The sequence below is a fragment of the Anser anser genome, assembly GCF_964211835.1.
Source record: "Anser anser genome assembly, chromosome: 3".
Taxonomy (NCBI): Eukaryota; Metazoa; Chordata; class Aves; order Anseriformes; family Anatidae; genus Anser; species Anser anser.
In genome coordinates, this window is record NC_139722.1 from 79,437,620 (window position 1) to 79,459,793 (window position 22,174).

Below are 22,174 nucleotides of genomic sequence, written 5' to 3' on the forward strand. Positions count from 1 at the left end.
TATAGCTAGATATGATGAAGATAGCATGGTGCCATGTGTTTTTAAATGTAGTTCTTTTGTTTAACGATCTATTAATTCGTTTTCTTCTTTGTGCTAAGCTACAGACAGCTTCACAAAAACTGCAGCAGTTTGCAGTGGAGGAGCAGAGGCAAAAATGCTTTTTGGCATCTGGGGAAGACCCTGGAAATTCCGCAGTCTGTTTGCAGGGAGAATGACTGACCACACAGCCAGCTACCTCTGCCGCAAGGGCTTTTTGAGGGAAACTCCAAATTTTATCTCAAATGTCAGACCACAGCCCGAGCTGTGATAATGTGATTGTATCATTTTCAGCCGTGTCCCACAGCTGTGTCCCACAGTTGTGTTTTGAGGGGACTTATGCCTCAGCTTCCTCAAAGAAGTTCGCTGCAAGTTTTTGTGAGAGTCAAGTCACAGGTGAGAGAAGCAGCCCGTTTCTTGTTTTGTGATCTGTCTAGTTAGGAAGCTCAACTTTCTTTTTTTAGACAGATAAGAGCTTTCTTCTCCATTTTGTCTACCTAGGATTAATTTCATTCTCGTTCTCTGCCTAGGATGGAAGGGTAGACCTGTTGCGCAAGTGGCTTTGTTTCTTCTTTCTCACTTGTGGGAGCAACTCTAAAAGAAACCTTATACCAAATAATGGCATGCCAGACAATGTCTGTCTGTGCTTCAGCACATGAAATGAATTTGCTTCCTGCAAAGTTGCAAACAAAAGCAATCAGGTAGGAGCTGCCAGAGTTAGAAGTTGTGGCAAGAACAACTTTACAGAGTTGTCCGTGCCCTGCTGCTGTTTCTGAGCCCAGTCCTTTGTTCCATGGCTCTGCGGTTCATCATGACTCAGATCCACTGGGGCAGGTGGGAACCCCTGTTGTAGGGAAGAGAAGGGCTTCCACAAAGTCTGCTTCTGCACCACAGGCACTGGCCTTCCTTGGGAAGAACAGAAGGGGTTGGAAACACAGTAAGGAAAGGAGAAAAATAAGTCTTCAAACCATGAGAACAGATCACTGCTGGCAACCTGAAATATTTTGGAGCAATCTTGGAGGCAGGTTTTTATTCTTTCAAATCAGGTTTATAGAAGGAAAAAGTCACAGGAGAAAGATGAGTACCATCCGCTTGAGTACCCATGTGTGCAGTGTAATGAGGAATCTGTTTTTCCCTGCTGAGCATCTGGTTTTTCCTGCTTGCCTTAGCAGCATCCAGTGGGATGCAGCAGCCCATAACGTCCGGGCCCCATATGTGCTGATTCCTCTGGGTACGCGTGCATTTTAAAGAGATTTATTTCTCTTTGGGGAAAAATGACCAGCTGTCCCTGTCAGTGTATGATACTGAATTTGTATGTAATAAAGAGAAACAGTTCACGACAATGTCCAGGGATAGACCCTTTCGGTCAGTGAAGTATAGAGGATGTTATTCTTAGGAGAATAGTTGCAGCTGCCCTGGGCAGGCTCTAGTTCATGTGCAGTTCCCTCACGCACTACAGAAAGATGTACTAGAAGAATGGAGATTTCTTAACACAACAGAAAATCGGGGGAAAGTGTTCTGATGTTTTGAACTGCTGCTGCGGAGAGAATTCGATTGTGCCTTTGTTTTCGATCTGATGCTTCTGTTTCAGGTAGCAGCTGGAACAACAACTGTGATAACCACGCTGCGGCAGCAGCTGACAGGAGAGTGGCGGGCGGTGCAGCAGTGTGTGAATGCTTGCTTGAAACAGGCGGACAGTTCAGCTGTCTGAATGGTATTTTATAAGGCCGGAAGATTTCTCAGTACCTAACAATGAAAATTCAGCTTGGAATCTTTGTTAAAGATGCCAGTAGCATCTTCAAGTGACTGTGGACTGGATGTTTCTGTTGGAGAGGTTTTATGTTAAACAAACCAAAAAACACAGAAAACCAACCTTACCAATCCTTCTTGCAAAAGATCACGAAGTATCATCTAACAGCCAGAGTTTTCTGCAGGTCTCTCCCATAATTGGAGCTAATGTTTGGCAGCATGGCAGCAAATAAGGGTGGTCTCAGTTTAGAAATCTTGTGTATGTAAGAGCTTCTGGGCAAGGCGGTGAGTCGTTATTATAGTCCACTTCACATAGATATGACCAAGGCTTAGTCTTTGAGAGTAGGCAAAAGCAACTGCAGTCACCCAGCACCCCATGAGTCAGCGGGAAACCTTACTGGTGAGCTGAGATTGTACAAAGATGTTGGGAAAGTGTACTTCTAGGACTGCTTCTTGATTAACACTGAGTGAAAGAGCACATGTATTGAAGCCATCCTTGACATAAAACAATCAAAAAAAATACTTCTCTGCAAAATCGTAGGTAGAAGAGCAAATTGCTGGAGCAAAACCAGCTCTCTGATGTTTCAGAGCTAGGTGCATAATTTTGGGTTGTCATTCATATGCCTTGGAGAACTCTGTAGATTGAAATGTGCAGAAGGTCCAATGCTCCTGTACCTTGAAGTACATCTCTTGATAATTTTTGTCTCAAATCAGATTAATTTTTGAGGTTGGAAACTTTCCAAGGTGACACTTTGCATTTTACTTCTTATTCAGGTGACTAGTCCTTGTAACTGCCACAAATTTCATCTTCAGTGTGAATTAAACACAACTTTTCTCTCCTTCTATTTCATGTCAAAGTCCACCCCTCAAGAGCACTGACAGATTTAGACAGAGAAATTGGATTTTCTCTATTCAATTCAGCAGAAATTCTGCATTTTTATCAATGTTTAATCAGCTCTGTCTTCTTATAGAAGTTTTCCATGGTCTTTATATGTAAAGAAAAATCAGATTTTATTTGGAAAACTCTGACTTATATTTCAGGGAGGATTCTGTTTCCCAGTCTCGAGATATGCTGTGTGTATATCCTGTTGTTCAAGGGCCCATGGATCATTGCACAAAGTTGAAAAGGAAGTTATGTGCTTGACTGAAATACTGCTTTTCTCCTATGGTAATATCCAGATGTGTAGCAAGTCAGGATTATGGGCAGATCACACAGAATGAAGATAAACTTGTCATCCAGTGTCTTGATTGAGTAGACTCAAACTTTATGGTGTTTTTTTTAAAAAAAAAAAAAAAAAAGATAAACGTACAAAGTAGTGCTGTTTCACCTTTGTATACTTAAAGCAATCTAGTTCTGAAACTTCTTAATTTGGCAGAAGCACAGGGCTAGCAACACCCCTGTAGGTCTTGTCCTGGTAAAAATCTGCATGTGGTTTCTGTAATAATGGCTGTTAATTTTTCTCAAGAAAACTTCAGTACGTTTTCTTATTCTTTCTTTCAATTCTAGTTGTACCTGCCTGGTGTAAAGCTGCCTCCTGTTAAGTACAGTTTTGCTCAAAACCTCCCTTTTTTATTTTTTTCTGAATTGTCTTCAAAGCCTTCTGAGATATGCACATCAAGGGAACCATAAAAGTACAAGAAAGTTATTGATTTGATTTTTATATGGTGGATTTATTCCATAAAGGCCCACTGATGTACCTAGACTTAAAATTTCGGTTGGATTTTTGTTGGATTTTTTCCTTGATGTAGGCTGTGGTAGAAGTTTACACCAAATGTTCCTTGAGTAACACTTCTGATTTTACAAAGGTCTGGACAAAGGCTTTTTGGAAGGTCAGTTTCTGTTTGCTGCTAAAATAAAGATTACAAGTGTAGAGCTTGGTTTGTATATTTTGATCTTCTGAGAGAGCACAGCTTTTTGTTACTTCAGAATCTGAGAAGGAATTCTGTTAGGAAACTTCAAGTTAGAAAAGTCACGCTCTCTGCAGGCTGTATTGGGTTATTGATTGATTATCGGGCAGTGGTACTGCTCAAAGGCCAAATTCAAACAATACTGTAAACTGTTTGAATTTGCTGATAATCAAGAAAATACTCTTTAATAATCGTGTTATCTAGGAGGGAATGCATATTCATATGAATTGAGGTTCAGCCCATCATGCTTTATCATATATATACAGCCTTAATCGGAGTAATTTTAAAACGTTCTGACTTGCATCTGGATTTAAAGAAATTGGAATATGGTTTTTGCTGACTGTAATTTGCTATGGAGCTAGGGAGTGAAATAACAGGACCTAGAATAGTCTGTTAGGTGGTACTAATGTAAGGAAGAATACTTGCTCTAAAGGGCACCCTTTGTCTTTCAGTCCCTGCAGGCTTAGATCAGAGATGCTTGCTCAGTTTCTTATGAAAATAAGAATTTCCAGTATAGAATTTAGTTATTTATTTATACTGGTACCACATGTAGTATGTTCTTTTGTGCAGTTATAGAGACTGCATTCTAACTACATTTTTTGTCAATGTATGTATATTTTGTCATTAATACAGGAACTGTTTCTGTATATATTTATATATCTTGAATGTAGAGATCAGCATGACTTGCCTTTGCCCATTTTCATTCTTTGAATTTTTTCTTAGGAAGCCAAACATGAATAGACAATAGTCTCATATGTGAAGGGAAGTATACTAGCAAAGTGGAAGGAAAGAAATTCAGAAACATGCCTTCCTTTAGTAGAAAGCCATTCTTCCCAGTATTGTGCTACTCAGCCTTCCTCTGAACAAAGCTGCTTCCATAGTATCTGCAGTTCCTGCATGTAAATCATAGCTTCTTAGAATATTCTTTAAAAGGCTTTTTAAATACTTACTGTTATGTAATGACATTTAATGTCTTCTGTGCTCATGTAGGAAGCCTGTGATAGAGTGACCAGACCACTTGATTCCCAGTCTTCCTTCTCTATCCCCTATTGTACTGAATCTTTGAATCATTGATGCTTTTTTTTTTTTTGCCTGCACACCATTTCCGACTGTGAACATTATCTCAGCAGTTTCCAACTATATTATTAAAATTCGACATACTCAATATCTGTGTTCCTTCAAGGTCACTAAAATGAGATGCTTACAAGGCACTGGCTTGCTTGAAGTAGTTAGGTCTTAAAATTTTTCCCATAGTCTGTTATTACATGCCAAGTCAGCCTCAGATCCTGTATATGTGACATTCCCCTATCCTCCTGCAGTTCTCCAGCTGAAGTCCTTGTTTTGCCAATGTGTTACTTCATTTATCATCCAAAAAGGGTAATTTCTTAGCTCCTGCTTTCCTATTCTGGTCTGATATGTATACAACGAGACCCAGTGATGTAGCAAGTCTGCATTGCTTTTCTTTTCTTCTCTCCTCATTAGGATCCTAATGTGTGTAAATCATTGCAAACAATTTAAATAGCCTATATGACTATGTGCATGAATGAGAAAATTGCATATGATGTATAGATTGATGTCAGTTCTGCAAGTGTTAATAACCTTTCTTTTCCTGCATTTAGTCAGTTAAATTTGCGTTAATTGAATTCCTGTCTTATTCTAGTCCTTCTATCAGTCAGGTCAAGAACTTTGCATTCTCTGCGATGGAGTTAGCTTATATTGAATTTGAGAAGTAACTTCCAAATGGTCCTTATAATAGATTGCAGCGACTGTGAGGACAAGCAGTCAGATTCTTGATTAGCTGTTCTGCCAGAGAAGAATAGCAATGAGTGAAAACTGTGGCCTTCTTCCCAGGCAAGAATTCAGTGTTATTCTAAGGAGCTCTTTTTAAAGCCGTTTTCCCTGGGTAGTTGTAAGTAAAGCAACTTCTAAGCAGACGGCATACCCCTCTTAAAATGAAATATAATGCTCCAGGGTGCTGGTAAAAGAAAATACTATTTCTGGTTCAAGTCACATGTAACAGATCATGGCTGTTAAAACCCTTTGTTGGTAGAATGAATTGGTATTGACCGCCTGGTTTCTGTTGTGGGTCAGCTGGAGCATTAGCCTGTCAGTTAATTGGAAAGCTTGTGAGGGGCTTCTCTGTGACAGTGTTTTGTGGCAGAAGAAGAAAGCCTGGGAATAAAGTTGGTTATAAACAGTTTGTAGTTGGTAACCCCGGCTGGTTTGTACCCAGTTTCGATTGTTGCATGTGAATTGTATGATGGACTAATCCCTACAAGGGGTAGGGAATTCCTACAGTAGCATGCTGAAGGCTAACAAATTCAAAACAAGATCCTACTGTGAAATTAATGCTGTAAATAATAAAAATACAGTTGTAAGAGTCTGCATGAATGCTGTAACTGATTACAGTCCATGGTTAATGCCTATCACTAGCTTGAGTCAGAACTATGATTTATTTGATGCTGTTATTCTTTACTGATACTGCTCAGATTAATATAAATTTATCTCTTAAAATGATGCTTTCATTGAAATGGCAGCGTGTGATTCCATATTTATTTTTCAGTGACTTGATAGATGCTAATAAAAAGAAACAGGAGTGTAAAGAGGATATTTTTTCCCACTCAGCCCTGCACCTGAAAGTCCACAAGGGTTTGTGCATCCTTGTTAGCAACAAGGGCTCTACAGCTAGATCACAGTTTGTAATGCTCTTTTGGATGTATAGTTTAAAAAGAAATTAAAAATTGATCTCACTTGCTGTTAGCTATGTGAGTTGTGCAGAGGAGTGAACCATTGTGTGAACCTGGGGAGGGAGGGGGGCTTTTTGTGAGGAAAATAAACAGATGAGAGGAAATGCACACTGAGGAGGTCTGTTAAATAGAGGTGCCATCTTTATACTGTTGTTCTTCTGGCTATAACTGCACTTTACGTTTTATTATGTCTTGGATCTTTAGAGTTGAATTTTATAAGCCAGTTTCAGAACAATTGGGTCAGCCACCCATTATTCATTCAATTACACACTGCAGCCTTGCTGCTCCCAGTTGACATCTGTACACAAAGCCCGGTTCCTTTTTACGTAACCTGGCCAGCTCAAACGCTGCTTGTGGTTGGTGCTGAAAGTCCCTGGGAGCTCCCCAGTCTGAGAAGACAAATGGCGAAAGAGTTCGTTCCCCCTGGCATGCCCAGGGGCAGGCAGGAAGCTGCTAATGGCATAATTTCACGTGTAGCGTTTCGCGTTTTGCCCCTGTATTGCTGGAGAAGAGGTTTTTAAGGGAGAAATCGGAGACTGCTATGTGGGAAATGTTGTTAAACCACTCGCGTGGGGCCTGGCCATCTGTATTTGTGTTTGTTGCTTTGCACAGGCGTTAGCTGACAGTGCCATAAGCTATTTCTGAGGGGCCTGCCTCATCTGGAGCTGGAGGGATCCCGGCGCGCTGTGGTGTTAATGAGGTGCTTGGCCTTGCTGTTCCGCAGGCCGAAAAGGTGTGCGCGCCGTGAAACAGGGCATTAGGGAAAGCAATACAAATAGCTTCCTCATTAACGCAATTAAATGATGTACGGGACAGCTGAATTCTGCCTCCGAGTCTGTCTCGCTTCCCGTGTGAAGCTGGGCAGGGTATTACAGCCCGGTTCCTGTAGATCTCAGTAACTGAACGCAGCTCCAACCTGATATACATTGGCATTAGGACTTACGTGAGTGCTGGCTTTTGAAGCGGGACTCAGTAGGTGCTATGCTTGGAAAATAGGAATTAACAAGTTCTAGAAAGAAAAACTGAAGTGCACAGAGGTGGGCAGCAGGGCCTGTGTGCACGTCGAAGTGGGCACTCGGTGTTAACGTGCATTCTGAATGACAGCGCCTTTGTGTTTCTCTCACCTGGAAAATGGATACAGTGCTGCCTTATCTTGCAAGGGTATCATTGAAATAAATCCTGTGATGTTTCTGAAATGTTTGGGTACTTCAGCGAAGAACACTAAAGAAAGGCTGAGAAATAGATTAAAGTTTCTTTATTCAGGCAGAATATCACTCTTAGGCTGTGAAAGGAGGAGAATTTTTACAATGCAGCTAAAAGGAAGAATTGAAATGCTGCTGATGGGGAGTGCTGACTGTCATGTACACTGAATTGAGGTGTCATACGGAAAAGAAAATGGTGTCTGATAATGTAACTGAACACTGTATAAAATGTACACCTGCAAAATAGGAGGGAGGGAACTATTACTGTGGCAAGAATAATGTCTGTACTCACTCCTAGCCTTTGATTTGGCTTGAATTTTTGAACTTTGTTAAAATGTAACTTGTGTCTTTAGTGCTTGTAAATAAAATCACAGAGTTATTTTATATTCAGTAATATCAAAGTGCTAAACTTAACTGGTTTTGTTTATGGAAGAGAATCTTGGATTTGCTCACATAAGCATAGATTGTGCTCAAAATCTCAGATGAATTTTGAATCAATTTGGTGCAAATATTTTGCAGGTTTTTATTAAACTAAAGAAAATGAGTAGTGATATTTTAAATTACCATGAGAACAAGTGACTGCATTTGATTTTTTCCTGCCAGTGTTGGAAACTGGGTTGTAAGACGAGACTTGACTGCAAACTCTGCTAGAACTGCCTTTTTGTTAGGTATTTGGTTGGTAGCCTAGCGGAGAGCCAGCCCTGGACCCTGCTTCGAACTTCTAAGATACAAAGGTTACACAAGTAATCGTAACTGTGGTTTAGATGGTGAAATGTGTTATAAAATATAACCAGTTAATTAAGAACTGTAAAGCTACTCTATAAACTAGTTTGCAAACAAATGGGATTTAGTGGATAGAAGTTGGTTAGAAATTTATGGATTTTGTCTTGATTTTTGTCTTTTTGTGCTGTTATGAGTCACCTTAAAGCCTATGTGCTTCCATATGAAAACGTGTCTTGTGAAACAGACCGTGATGAGCAGAGAAGGTCAACTTTGTTTTATTTTATTTTAATCCCTTCTAGCCTTCAGGAAAAAGAACAATCGTTCAGCACGTCCATTAAAGAAACTACTGCCAAAGTAAGTACACGTCAGTTATCAGTTTTCATTTTTCTTCAAAATATTTAGAGAAGCAGATAATATCTTGCATTTTAATAAATTGGCTGTATTTTGGAAAGTTTGTTTTGTTGTGTTTCTTCTGAACAGATTTTGCATTTAAATGTTTCTAAACATACATTCTATAAAAAGATACTTAATTTGGACAGGCCACAGAGATTATTTTTAAGGAAGCAGATGGAGTAATCTATTGTTTCTTGCCTTATGTTTACCAGGGAGCAGTCTTGTTGCTGGCCTCAATTTAGGAAGAGACTCTTTAGCGCTTCATGAAAAGAAAGTGAACTCTGGTCACAGATGAATGTTTTCACCCTTTTGCTTCTTACTTTCTTACCTGACTGGTTTGGTTGGAGTGAAGGAAGAATATTAATATAGTTCCTCTTTTCGCCTCTCTTTCACTAACAATAAGCTAGCAATCTATTTCTCACCCTTTCATGAGAATGCCAAAATAATTGTTGTGGTGTATTTGTCATACCTTGGTTTTAATCAGAGATGTTATACTCTTCTTTTAGTTCTCTTATTTCTCATGGTCCTCCTTCCAAGAAAGAGACTCCTAAAGTTTCCTTTTTATCATAAAATGCTCATTGTGCCTAAGAGTGCAGCGCCTAAGCTCTGGAGCGCTCTAGGAAGGAGGTTTATTTATTTTAGCTAATTCTTATAGATCTGTATGGAACAGGAAAGGGAAAATATTCATATTATTTAATCATTAATTTATTTATTCTTGGAAATAAGTTATTTTTTTTCATGTTAGTTTCCTAATAGAAATAGCTCTCCAAAAATTAGTGAAAAATTATACTTTCTTCTTCAGAATCATTATACCCAATACTTTTAGCATGCACTGTTAAAAAAGCTGTTGACTGCACTGAATACCTATCCCTGCTCCTCTTCTACTTTATTTTGAGTTAATTCTCCTCTATTCTTTGCATATGCACACCTCTTGGGAAATATTAGTATAGACATTGTAATATGACACTCCCCCCTGTATTTTTAATGGCTATGAATAAAGTGTCAAGGAAAAGATGGCAATTGACCTACAGATCATCCACTAAAATGAATGAGAGATTTGGTAGCTCAGGGTGATTTGTTGTTTCAAGCTATATGCAAAGTAAAACATAAATTACAGATTTTGCCTTTTCCCCTGAAAATGTGTGCCTGTACATTTTTAAGTTTTATTTTATAACCATAGTATCTAAAGACTTCTTAAATAAGAGCTGAAACATTGGGTAGCAACTGAGAAGTCTGTGTGGTAGAATTCCACAGCACATTTGTTTCTTTAAATATTCAGTAGGTAAAATATTATTTTAATTTAATTCCATTCTTGTGTGATGGCTTTTATTTATTAGAGAAGGCAAATAGGAAGCAGATAATCAGAATCCTCCAAATCATTTATTATTTGATTTATTCAAATCATCTCATCATATTGTTTTCTTCTCAACCTGAATAGAGCTGGTCTTTAAAACCTTTTTATTGTATGGGGAAAATGCTACTTTTTCAAAGGCCTCTTCCTCCCCCCTGTACCACAAGTATTTATGTGGCCTTTTCTGCCTTACCTATATTATTTTCAGCTGAGGCTGCAAAAGCTAGTATTATTTTGTTAGTGAAGGGAATAATCCCCCTTATCCACATTTTTCCTTCACAAATTAATGTGTGCTTTTGCATGTGGCAAAATTGTGCTGTATGGGAAATCAAGGCAGACTTCTTCAGGCAGTGCAAAGAGAATTTCCATGTCTTTTCTAAACTACGGCTATAAAGAAATGTGAAGGCTACTTAAAATTCTTTTTTTCCTTGAGATCGTTCGAGGAAGAGTTAATTTCAGTGTTTTAGTCTGTGTCCTTCTGCCTGTTTCTGCCACTTCAGATTAACATCATACACTGGCAAGATGGAAAAGGATGACCATGGGTAAATTTGATATTTTGCTTCTTTTCAGCTTGATTTCACATACCTTTGCTGAACAGCATCCTACTGTTTTCATATAGTTTGCCTTCTTGAGTACTGTTTATGTATCTGAAGACCAGATTTGTAGGATTTATTCCTAAATAAGAGACTTTTTTCTTTTTTCTGGAAGTCTACAAAACCAACTAACCAGTAAAACACTGAAGAGGATTTTTAAAATAGATGCTGTAAGATTGGTCTGTAAAGAACTGGAGCTCCTTGTCTGATGGAGTGCAGCAGAGCTGGTCACTGGGAACAAGGCAAGGGCATTGCTGGGGCTACGAGCATAAGTGCTGGACATGCAGACGGTTAGATGAGGATAGTGTGTTGAAGTGGAGCAAGGGAGGGTGTTGTTTGTGAGAATTTGTCATCTTTGTTAGCTAAGAAATAAGCTTTCCTCAGTGGCTGAATAAGCTACTGTAATGAATAATAGTAGCTGTTATTAGGATAAAATACTTAGAAAAATTTAAAGGAGTTGGAGCTCATAGAGTAGAATTGATGTAATGTAGAAGCAGAGCTATTAGTTTAGAGGATGTTAAATTATTTTGCCTTGCCCAGTCTTTCATTTAGTTTTGTTGAACTATGCCATGTGATAGCTCTGAAGATTAATGTTTTTCATTTATCCACAGAATGTGTGTGACATAGATACATGCAGAGGCTCAGTAATGTGCTTATCTCATGTTCCAGAAGAATCATCTCTGAGTTAGAGGAACCTCCTTTCAGCCTCTGGTCCCTGCCTTTGATCCATTAATAAAGAGTGCCAGCAAGCTTCGTTCTGTGACAGTACTGCTTACAAAGTGGGCAGTGTTCACTAGAAACTGATTAAACCTCCTCCCAGCTAATTTTGCATAATTGCCAAACAGCTGTCTAGTGGTAATAACTCTAAGTTACCACCAGCATGGGCTGTATTCATGCAGTTTTCCTAGAGCTGAAAGATTCCTGATCTAATTGCAATTCACTGAGCCATTCAGTACCCCTAAAGAGAGAACACTGCTTAGAAGGAAGTCATTAAAAACTTTAAGATTTATGTTGGAGATGTGAGACAGAAATGGCCTTTGGGTTCTTTGGGTATGTTTTTTCACCTCTGACAGGTTTGGGTTATTTTAACATTTAAAGTATATCAGCAGGCAAGTCACTTAGAAGGTGGTACTGAAATAAAGTGAAATATCTGGGAACTGAAAAATTATAATAGGTGAAGAAGTGATGAGATATATGTTTTTAAATTGATAGGTAGACTGAAGTCTTTACTGCTTGGAGGATAGTTGTGTTGGTAGTTGACTCAAGAAAAAATCACGACGTATCTATGGTTATAACGTGCTGTCAGCTAGAGGTTATTAACCATTTGATAAGATTTACAGTTAGTGTCATATCTGAATTGTTATAATTATGCAAACAGATAAGTCATTATCGCTGTAAGGCTCTTAAAAAGTAGCGTGATAGCTGTGCTTCTGTTAATATGCATGGTATATACACTTGTTTTTGAGAAAAAAATATCAAGAAGAGCAGGGAGACTTTCCTCTGGAGATTTCATTTCACGTCTCATCTCTTCACAACTGGTCTGTCTCTTTCTTGACTATTGCTTTACCCTTGCTTCCAATGAATGCAATGTTTTCTCAAGTGTCAGCTGCAATTCTAAGCAAGTACTTGATATCTGCCTTCAGAACAAGAGCATAGGCATTAGTTAGATGGATTTCTGTTTGTTCATTTTGCTTTCCTTTGCAAATGATGCAATATCGAGGAAGAACGAACACTTCTGAATATGTAGTTGTATGATCTGTGTACAATACAAAAAGGTCATTCTGAGGTGGTAATGTACACCAATAGTATTGAAACAGTTGAACTTCCTTTCTTTTAATCTATTTTTTCCTCCCCTATATCTTCCCGTGTTTCTAATAGCAGTTATGATCCATTGCTGAAGGACTTCCAGGTAAAAAGACGAAAGAGAGAGAGACGGAAAGTCAGAAACCTGAACCTAATTCAGCTGTTTCCTGATTGTGAAATGAAATACAATATTGAGCTGTTATTGCTTGTTCAGAGAATGACAGCTGCTTTTTTTTTTTTTTAGTTGTGTGGCATGGTATCTTTTGTATAAAAATCACTGGGCATTCTGCATTATGAGGTCTTAAAACTCCAAACACTGTCTCATTTACATTCCACTCATTCTAGGCATCACTGCTAATCTGAAAACGTACAGCGTGTCAGTTGGCCTTTCTTCTAAATAAACCTCAGTATCTAGTGGTGAAACATGTCCTTTGTCATCCAGGTAGCTAATGCTAATACTGTTCTCTATTTTTATAACAGAATGTGTGGCAAAGCCTGGAAATCTTGACGCATCTTTGATATTTCTGTAAATACATCACTTTTTATTAAGCTTCTTTACTGTGCTGTAGGATGTTATGTCATGTCCGTAAACCAAGAACATTTGAAGCCCCATTTAAATTGCCTTATATTTTTACATGAATGAATTATATATCATGGCTGTCTTCCTCAATCTAGGTTTGCACAAGTCAGAAACTCTGCAGTACTTTGAGGAGGAAAGTGAGTGATATTGAGACTCAGCTACCTGCTCTACTTGAAGCCAAAATGCTGGCTGTATCAGGTAAGTTTTAGACGATGAGAAGGGCTTACATTGATGAGTAGTGTTAGACCTTTACACAGCTGAGCCTTCTTGGGAAAATTCATTGATCTGCACTTAGCTAGATGCCTTGAAGTCATGGCAAGTCTGGCAGAACCAGGCTGTGTCACATCCTCTGTAAGGTGCTTCAGGTGTCTCTCCACGGATGGAAACTACTGGCTAAGAGAATCCTGTGTGGTAGGCAGTAAATGGGCAGAGAACACAATATTTTTCCATAAGTGAAATTGGTAAATAATTATCAATAGCTTTTCCTGGACGTTACAAGTTAAATGTTTGAGCTCTCTAGATGAGAGTCATAATAAATCCATAATAAAGGTGTAATAATTGCAAATATGGCTGTAAACGACATTTTAAAACAGAGTAAAATAATTGGTTGCTACTGCTATTCAGATCATTAAACAACTAATGTTGGCAGCAAAAAAGCAATTTGGTCCTTGGAGCACTCATGCATGTTATTTACAACCAGTAAAACACTGAAATGTGATTACAGTCTGATTCATAGTGGTTTTACATGCCAGTTACTTGGGACTAGTGCACGTTTACTAAGGAAAAAAAAGGAAAAAAGGGCACTTCTTTCTCTAAGTTTGAAGAGGTGACTTTTCTAATTCAGCAAACTGTTTGCAAATGTGTACAGATATGTTTCTCCACCAGACACTCGTCTCAAAGGAAGCTGAAGAGAAGGGAATGTAGACTTGGGTACAAGAAATTTTCCAGTCTTACACTAAAGAAAGAAGAGAGACCAGAGGATTTTTAATATGTGTCAAAGTGACACGTTGTAGCTATCTGATGGTCATTTGCCTTCTCAACTAGATATTAGGATCTCGTAACTGTACACAGAACAGTTTTAAATTGAAACCTTGTGCGGTGTCACATAGTTTGTTTGACAGAAGTGGATAATGTCAGATTTGAGCAAAATCCTAAAGGAAATTAAAGACCAGATCTTGTATTGCTGCTGAGCACGGTCAGATTCTTTGTTCTTCATGACTCTTTTCAGAATGGAAACCCTATTTAATTCTCTGTGTCCACCAGAAGGTAAGCTGAGTAATCACCCTTCTCTGCCCTTAGGCTATTTGAATGTAGGTAATTTTCTTGCTTTCAGAAATGGGGTCAAAGTTTTCCCCAGCCATTGTATGACTTTATGGGGAACAAAATAGCCCCCAAACTGGATATGCAACCACTTCGTGCTGCCAGCAGGAAGCAGTTGGCCAGAAGATACGTACTTCAGTATGACACTCTGGGAGAGTTAATGGAAACTTGAGGACTATTTCCAAAACATTCGTAACAATATTTTATACTTGTTAGCTCTTAAAAGAGATTGCTTGTTTCAGGGATGAATTCAAGAGACAATTTAATGCTGATATTTCTATAAATTGTTTTCTCAGTACTATGACTATGATTGCCTTTTCATGCTTTTTAAGAAATCTTGGTACTGATAAGAAGCACTATTTCTTTTTTTTCCTTACTCTGAAAAAGTCTTACTTCAGGGAATTTTAATGACTGTGAACGGTACAATCTTAAATTGTCGCTAAGGCAAAAATCTTTTATTATCTTTCTGGGAATTCTGCCTGAACAGAATTTGTAGGTTTTTTTTTGTAATCTCATATACAGCATCTTTCATGAACATCTTTGAAAACCTCTGACACCCCCTTCCCATCTTGTGAATAGTTATCTGTTAGAAACAAGCACCCACTGTTACCACGTCCTGGCTTTTGGTGCTGCAAATTGAAGCAGATCAAAGTCCATCTGAACTTAAGCAAATGCTTTTTCTACTGTGTGAGTGATTGAACAGTGGAGCAAGGTTGCCCAGAGACATTGTGGGGTCTCTCACAACTGAAAATCTCGTAGTAATGCCTCTTTAACCTATACTTTCACATAGAATAATTCTTTCTTAGCTATAGTATGTGTAAAAGTAAATCCAAAAATTGTTTAGCTCATGTAGTAGATGATGAAAAGCACCAGTGATATTGAGAGAACACCCCACTTCTGTAAATGCTTTCTCACAAAAATAAGCATCCAGAAGTTTTTCTGTCTTCAGGTGGTTTACTTAGAGTAAGGTCGCAGGTGGAAGCCTTCTGAAGAACATCTGGAAATTGGTTTTCAATCCTGGGCTTGCTAATAAAGAATGTGTCTGGACTCATATGCAAAGAGTAGTTTGTCCGAGGCATACTGGACTGTAAAACAACAGAGACACATTAAAAAAAAGCAAAAGATCAAAAAAGTTCCAGATAATCCCTGTCTAAAATTGTGTCTATTGACATCAGTAAGAGGGCTTTGTGACTTAATGTGTGGTTATCAAGACTTAATTATTGATGTCTCTGAATCTGGCTAGCTTCCATAGCTGGCTAGCTTCCATTCCTAGGGTACCCTAGGAAACACAATTGTATAGACATGCGGTACATTGTACCACACTTCCTGGGTTTCTTTCTTGTTGTAAAAATTATGGGTTTTCAAGCCTGGCTTTGTAGGAAGCTGGTGACTTTAAGACTATAAGTGAGCTACTTTTTTTTTTTTTTTTTCTTTTAAGGGGGAAAAAATTTAAAATACAGGCTTTGGAGAATGAAAATGTCTGTAACTGCAAAGCAGGAGAATGATGAAGCAGGGTGTTACATGCCTTAAGTGTGTGTGTGTAAAGAGAATTATTGGAATTTTAAAAGAAAAACATGAACTTCTGGCATATAACCAAATATGAATTGATAGTGCAGAGATGCGAGGAAAAAGATGAGATGTGTAACTTTGATGAGGAACAAATTATGCTGAAATAGGCAAGTAGGGGGAAAAGATATTGCATTGTATACCAAAAATGCAAAAATGTGTCTTCTGAAACTCAGGCATAGATGCAAAACAATGCGATTTAATGTCCCTGTGTGAAGAGAAAATACCTAAGCAGTCCCTAGTTGCTACCATCAGAAATGGAAGATAACTGAGGCTTTCTGGGTCAACTAATAGCATCAAAAGCATGGAATTAATAATAATAGTTGGCTGTTTATAACAGATAACTGACTGTAAGTTGGGAAGGAAACATTGAAGATGATTAAACACGTTAATGAAAGGTGATGAAGACAGCTTGGCAGTGGGGGAGGTAGAAAAACATACAAGGCAGCAGGTATTTTTGATCTGATTTTTGTAGTTGGAGGGAAGTGGTTGAAAATCAAGGGTGAAAGGTAATTTTGTAACAGCAGACACTGTAGTGTAATAATGGCACTCATTTATGCTAAATGCAGAGTAGTATGCAAGGGATACAGGAATGACAAGTAATGTTCTAAAGACCTGAAAGTTGAGATGAGATTCTGCAAAAAAAATAGAAATATTTTAGTCTGAGCTCATGAATTGATAAAAACAGAAAAGCCAGGATGCAGAGTGAATTGCAGCTAGTAGGGAAACTAGTTGGGAAGAAAAGATGTGATAAATGCGGAAGAGGAAAGAGGAAGAAGGAGATTTAAAAAAAAAAAAAAAAAACTTTTTTTACTTAAAGTGAAAACAATGAGCAGTGGATAATATAGAGAAGGCTGAGGTTATTCAGTTCTTGTCATTCATTTATGCCTAACACATGGATACTCATCCCTTAAATAAGGCATAGTTAAAAAATATGTTTCCACCTTAAAAATACTGGACAGCATTTAAGCAATATATTGCATGTACGTATCCCCTGAACTGACATTCAGCTAACAGAAGGTTAATCAACAGCCCGGGTATACTAAAATGTTAGAAGGTGAGAGAATCTTCAGTTGGGTAATATACAGTAATTTAAAGGCAGCCTTGGAATAGTAGGAGATACAGAGGCAACTATTAATAGTGTATATATAAAATGCAGTAAGCGTAAATTTTGCTGGACATACTTAGGAGTTTTCATTTAGTCTTGGAAGCTTTAGGCAAGGATAAATGTTATTTCTGCTTTTTTTTTTTACCATAGCAGTTGGATCAGTCATTCAAATAATTTCCTCAAATAACAATGCTAATGGATACTGAGAACAACTGTTTTCCTCTGAAGAGATGTTACATTGTTTTCATTTAATATAGCATTTTCCGTGAGGAAGCAGTTAGTTTTAGGGGATTTTGGAACAGTGTCAAAGCTAAAAGGCATCTGAATGCAATTGCATGTATCTGGTTTCATGTATCCCTTAAGTTAGATGAACTTAAGAATACAGTTATTAATACATTGTCAGATCTTACACGTGTTATGATGTAATGATTTGGAAAGCTTGATGTATACCTCAGCCTTTAATGGTTACCTGGATAGCTTCAGACAACATTAATGTTCTGTATGAACTGTATTTTCTGTTGCTGTCACGCTAATTTACAGTATGGGTGTATTTGCACCAGAACATATGCAAATATAGCTGATCTTGTTCTGAGAGAATAAATGAAATGTAAGCATAGCAATTCTATTATTCCTGTCAGTCCAATACCTCAATCTTAAGACTGTATAATAAAAGATGCAGTAAAGACATTAGAGATGATGCCACATATGTAAAAGTTCCTCTTCCCTAGTACTTCTTCCTTGGAAGAAGTGTAAAAGTAAGTTTGGAGGGCAAAGAAAAAGGGGTTGGATGTGTTCAGATTATTGAAGGTAGTAGAATAAATATAGTAGATTGATTACATCATGTTGAGATTTCATATGAAAAAAAAACCTGTTCTTGAGTGTCAAGAGCTATTTGTATCAACAGTTAAAATTCAGGTCCTCCATATCAGCAGCTCCTTCACTTCTGATTGGCATTTGCCTATTGTGATAAATAACTTTGAGTTCATACTCCTGAGATGTTAGTCCAAAATTTTTCTCCAAACATATAGCAGAATTGTATTATATTGTTCATGGTTTTAAATCTGTAGCTTTAGCTAAATATAACTAACAAGTACTCTTGATGGCATGAGATCTTATGGTTGACATACATATTTGTGAATACTTATTGGTGAAATCTTTTGGGTTACCATTTAATAGATTTTTTAAAAATTAAAAATAACCAAAAAAATAGCTTGATGTCAGTGCTTAGAAACCTGTGTGTGATAATTATAACAATTGCTTCTTAGAGTAGCTCTTAACATGTTTATAAAATTTCTGTCATCAGGTGTGGGAAGCATATGGCAGGACACGATACTATGTTCTTTCTGTTAGCACGGTGGGTGTTTGTAGCACAAAATTTTCTGGGGAAATAAATTGCAGATCAAATAAACCTAAACCAGTAAGAAAATTCAAATAGGATCGTATGTAGGCAAGTATAAATGCAACTGTAGAAATATTAGGAAAATTTATTTTCCTTCTGTAGGTTGATTTGCAAGAAATAAAATCATATGTGAGAAATGGTACATTTCTCTTTTTTCCTTAGTGAGAAAATAATTTGGGAATAGGAGGAGGGATGTAAACTAAAATGTATTTTTAGTCATCATTCGGTCTGATTCCTGTATGTGAATAGAATACATTATGTTTGATAAATATTGCAGTTTCTTCATGTGCTGTATGTGATTTTTTTTCCTCTCTTGAGAATGCCTAAAGCGTAGGACCAGATAGCCACAGAGTGGCTAGTGGGTAGCTAAGCAAATGTGAATGAAAAACTGAATTCATTGTGTAGTTATCTGTGGGATGCACGTCATTAATTTTCTTTATGTCTTTGCAAATGCAAATTAGATCCAAACACAGAAGTTAGTGAGGTGATTTTTTAAGTAATTTAAAAATATATGTATTCTGATCGATACCAGTAGGAGATCTTGTGTCATCATCCTATAATTAGCACTATCTCAATATCAGTAAATACCTGCAAATGGGAGGTGACTGGAAATACCGATTTCCAGTAAAGTGGTTTCGAGTAGTATAACCAAAAAGTTTTTTTTCCCCCCCTTCTTCCTGCATAGAAGTGTAGCTTAGAAATAACGTGACATAAATACTAAACACAAAATTTAATACTGATGCTCTTGCCTCTTTGCTTACTCAGATCTTATTTAAGTTCTGCATGACTCAAACAGCAATTGTAAGAAAGGAGAAAAAAAAAAAAAAAGAAACCAGCCTTCCAGCTTTGGTGCTAGGCATTTCTGTTGGGAATGAGTATGCTAGAGAGGGGACCAGTCAGACTGGAAGATGTCAGTACAGGCTGAAGGACCTTTTCAGCCATGCATCTGTGTGTTTCGGTAATGTGGATGTCTTGGTTTCATTCCTTTGCTACCTTCTGTCATTTCATGCAGATTAGATATGGTCATAAAGTTCTCAACAAGATGCTGATATATTCCCCTGCCATGCTAGATACAGCTTTTAATATCTTCCACTGGAAGGGGATGGTGCTCCCGTTTGTATATTTAACATTTGAGAAATACTGTTGGGTAACAGGTGGGGAATCCAGCTCCTCTTCGAGGCGAGAATACCAATGCCTCTTTATGCTTTCTCATGAAGGCTTAGTTTTTTGGTGAATTGGAGTCTTACAGAGATCTGTGTCTTGTCAGATGACAAAATTGGTTCTCCACTTTCAGCATCTCGCTTCCAGCAGCAGTTTAGATTGATGGCTCAGAGGCACGTTGAGATAAATTCTTCTTCATGCCCATATCACAATGTCCTGTGCCAGCATACAATGCTGTTTATTGGCATGTGTTCCCACAATGATCACTTCATGCTCCACGAACTGAAGTTTACTGCTGTATATTGCTACAAGTGATGTACTTTTTGGTAAGCCTGTGAACCCGTTTAAAAAATAATGCCTGTGAGCCCCTAAAACCAACTCCTAAACAGTCACATAGACCTCAGATATCTATGTTATTTGTCTTTTTATCTTATTTCCAACTGTGAATGCTGGTTGTTACTGGCTTTCAGTGAACTTTCAAGATAATCTGTTGTAGCTGAAGTTCTAACACGATATGTGACCAGACAGCAGAAAATCATTGCTTCTGTTACAGCAGCCAGTCAGTCATGTAGCAACTTACTCTGTTTCTCCCCTGTTACCTAACCTGCTCTCCCTGGAGGAGAAGAGAGGGTAGAATAATCTTTCTGGCAGTTCCTTTTCTGGAGATTTGTGCTCAGAGGAGAAACGTTAGATGGGGAGAGCTGTGAAGTGAAGATGCTTTCACACAGTTGCAAAGGCTGTGCTGTGGTCTGGAGGGGACGCTAGAAAACCCCTGTGCAGTCTGTAGGACACATCAGTGCTTTCCCTCTTTCCACAGACTGTCCAGGCAGCCAAGATGACAATCCCCTGAACTTAAGTGCGTGAGGTTTTGGTGCCTAAATCTAGGTGGCATGATCCTTCTCTTTTTTTTTTTTTTTTTTTTTTCTTTTCTTGGTTTGGTTGGTAAAAAGGGGATGATTTCATGAAGCCCTCAAAATCATGCAGCTCAGGTCTGGGCCATTTCCCAACCCTGAGCATGTCATTTCTTCTCCTTTGGCAGTGGTAGTGAGGGGAGGCAGAGGTAGGAGAGAGGGGAGATGTAAAAGAACACGAGATTGAAAGGCGTAGGGTGGCTGGGGGATATAAAGGGCAGGGGAAACCAATTGTGTGGGGAACCTTGTGTGCACACATTTGTGTCTGTGCCGTTGGGTAGTCCTTGAGTTCAGGAGTCACTTTGAGTTGGGCATACTTCCAAGCACATGGAGGAGAAGAAGGTGATCAGGAGTAGTCATGGGCTCATCAAGGGGACCAACCTGATAGCCTTCTGTGATGGAATGACTAGCTGGGTGGGTGAGGGGAGAGGCATGTTGTCTACCTTGATTTCAGTCAGGCTTTTGACACCGTCTCACATAACATCCTCATAGGCAATCCTCGCTCCCCTGGTGAGGCCTCACCTCAGTACTGAGTACTGAGTACTGTGTCCAGTTCTGGGCTCCCCAGTACAAGGGTGACATGGAGCTCCTGGAGCAAGGGCTACAAAGATAATGAGGAGACTGGAGCATCTCTCATACGAGGAGAGGCTGAGAGAGCTGGGCCTGGTTAGCTTGGAGAAGAGAAGACTGAGAGGGGATCTGATCAATGTATACAAATATCTGAAGGGAGGGGGGGGGGGTCAGGAGAATGGAGCCAGATTATTTTATTTTACCTTTCAGGATCATATCAATCATTTCAGTTGCATGCTGCTTCAAAAGAAATGTTGGCATGTGTTATTACTTGAAAACAGTAATTGTGATTCAGATGCTTGGAATTCTTTAAAAATCTTTTTGGGGGTGATAGACTGTCCCTCATATGCTATTTGTGTTTTCAAAGGTGCTGTTACTGCTGTACTGTTACTGCTTCCAAAATCTATTATTCCCCTCACGTTTTTAGCTTTTTCTCTTTTCTTTGTGAGAAGCTGAATGATATTTATTTTCTTCAAGTTCTGTTCTGGTGTTGGAATTGGTTTGTATTCTCATTAATCATGGAGTGGAGGATTTTCAGCCTTGAATTCCAGTGCCTTTGATAAATACCATGGTGGTAAATGCCCTAAGGTAAAACATAATTTTTCTCTTCTATGTATTATTAAAGGTAGTGTTAGTCTATGAAGAAAAAGCTTATAGGTAATGATAAATACTGACCAGTCTGTTCTTTCTTGCATTCAGGCTGATGTCCAGTATGTATGCTTTAGTGTTATGCAAAAATCATTCCTTTGCTTGTACTGTAATGAATTTAGTTTCAGTAGGGATGGGACATACCACTCTGCTTTGAGTATAAATAATGGAAACTATGAGTGTACGTAATTTCTGGCATAAATATGATAAAAACTTAGAGTAAAAAGGCTCTGGGCCATTAACTTTGTCTTATGTTTTGCAAGGGAAATATTGAACAAAGCTTAAGTAATAACCCATTTGTTGGTTTTTACAAAATGGGATAGATTTCAAGTGATATTTTTAGTCAAATTGTTGCTGGCAAATGGTATCAAAATAATGTAATGTTAGTTTGAGGCTCCTAAGTGGG

General features: G+C 38.3%; 1 protein-coding gene across 1 annotated transcript in view; it reads left to right on the plus strand.

Moving 5' to 3' along the window:
* LOC310897445 (disrupted in schizophrenia 1 protein-like) overlaps positions 1-22,174 on the plus strand; it is a 228,033-nt gene that overhangs the window by 96,169 nt on the left and 109,690 nt on the right. Inside the window, 2 exon segments of the mRNA XM_083831104.1 lie at positions 8,665-8,719; positions 13,181-13,283. Coding sequence (XP_083687230.1) covers positions 8,665-8,719; positions 13,181-13,283 — 158 coding nt within the window.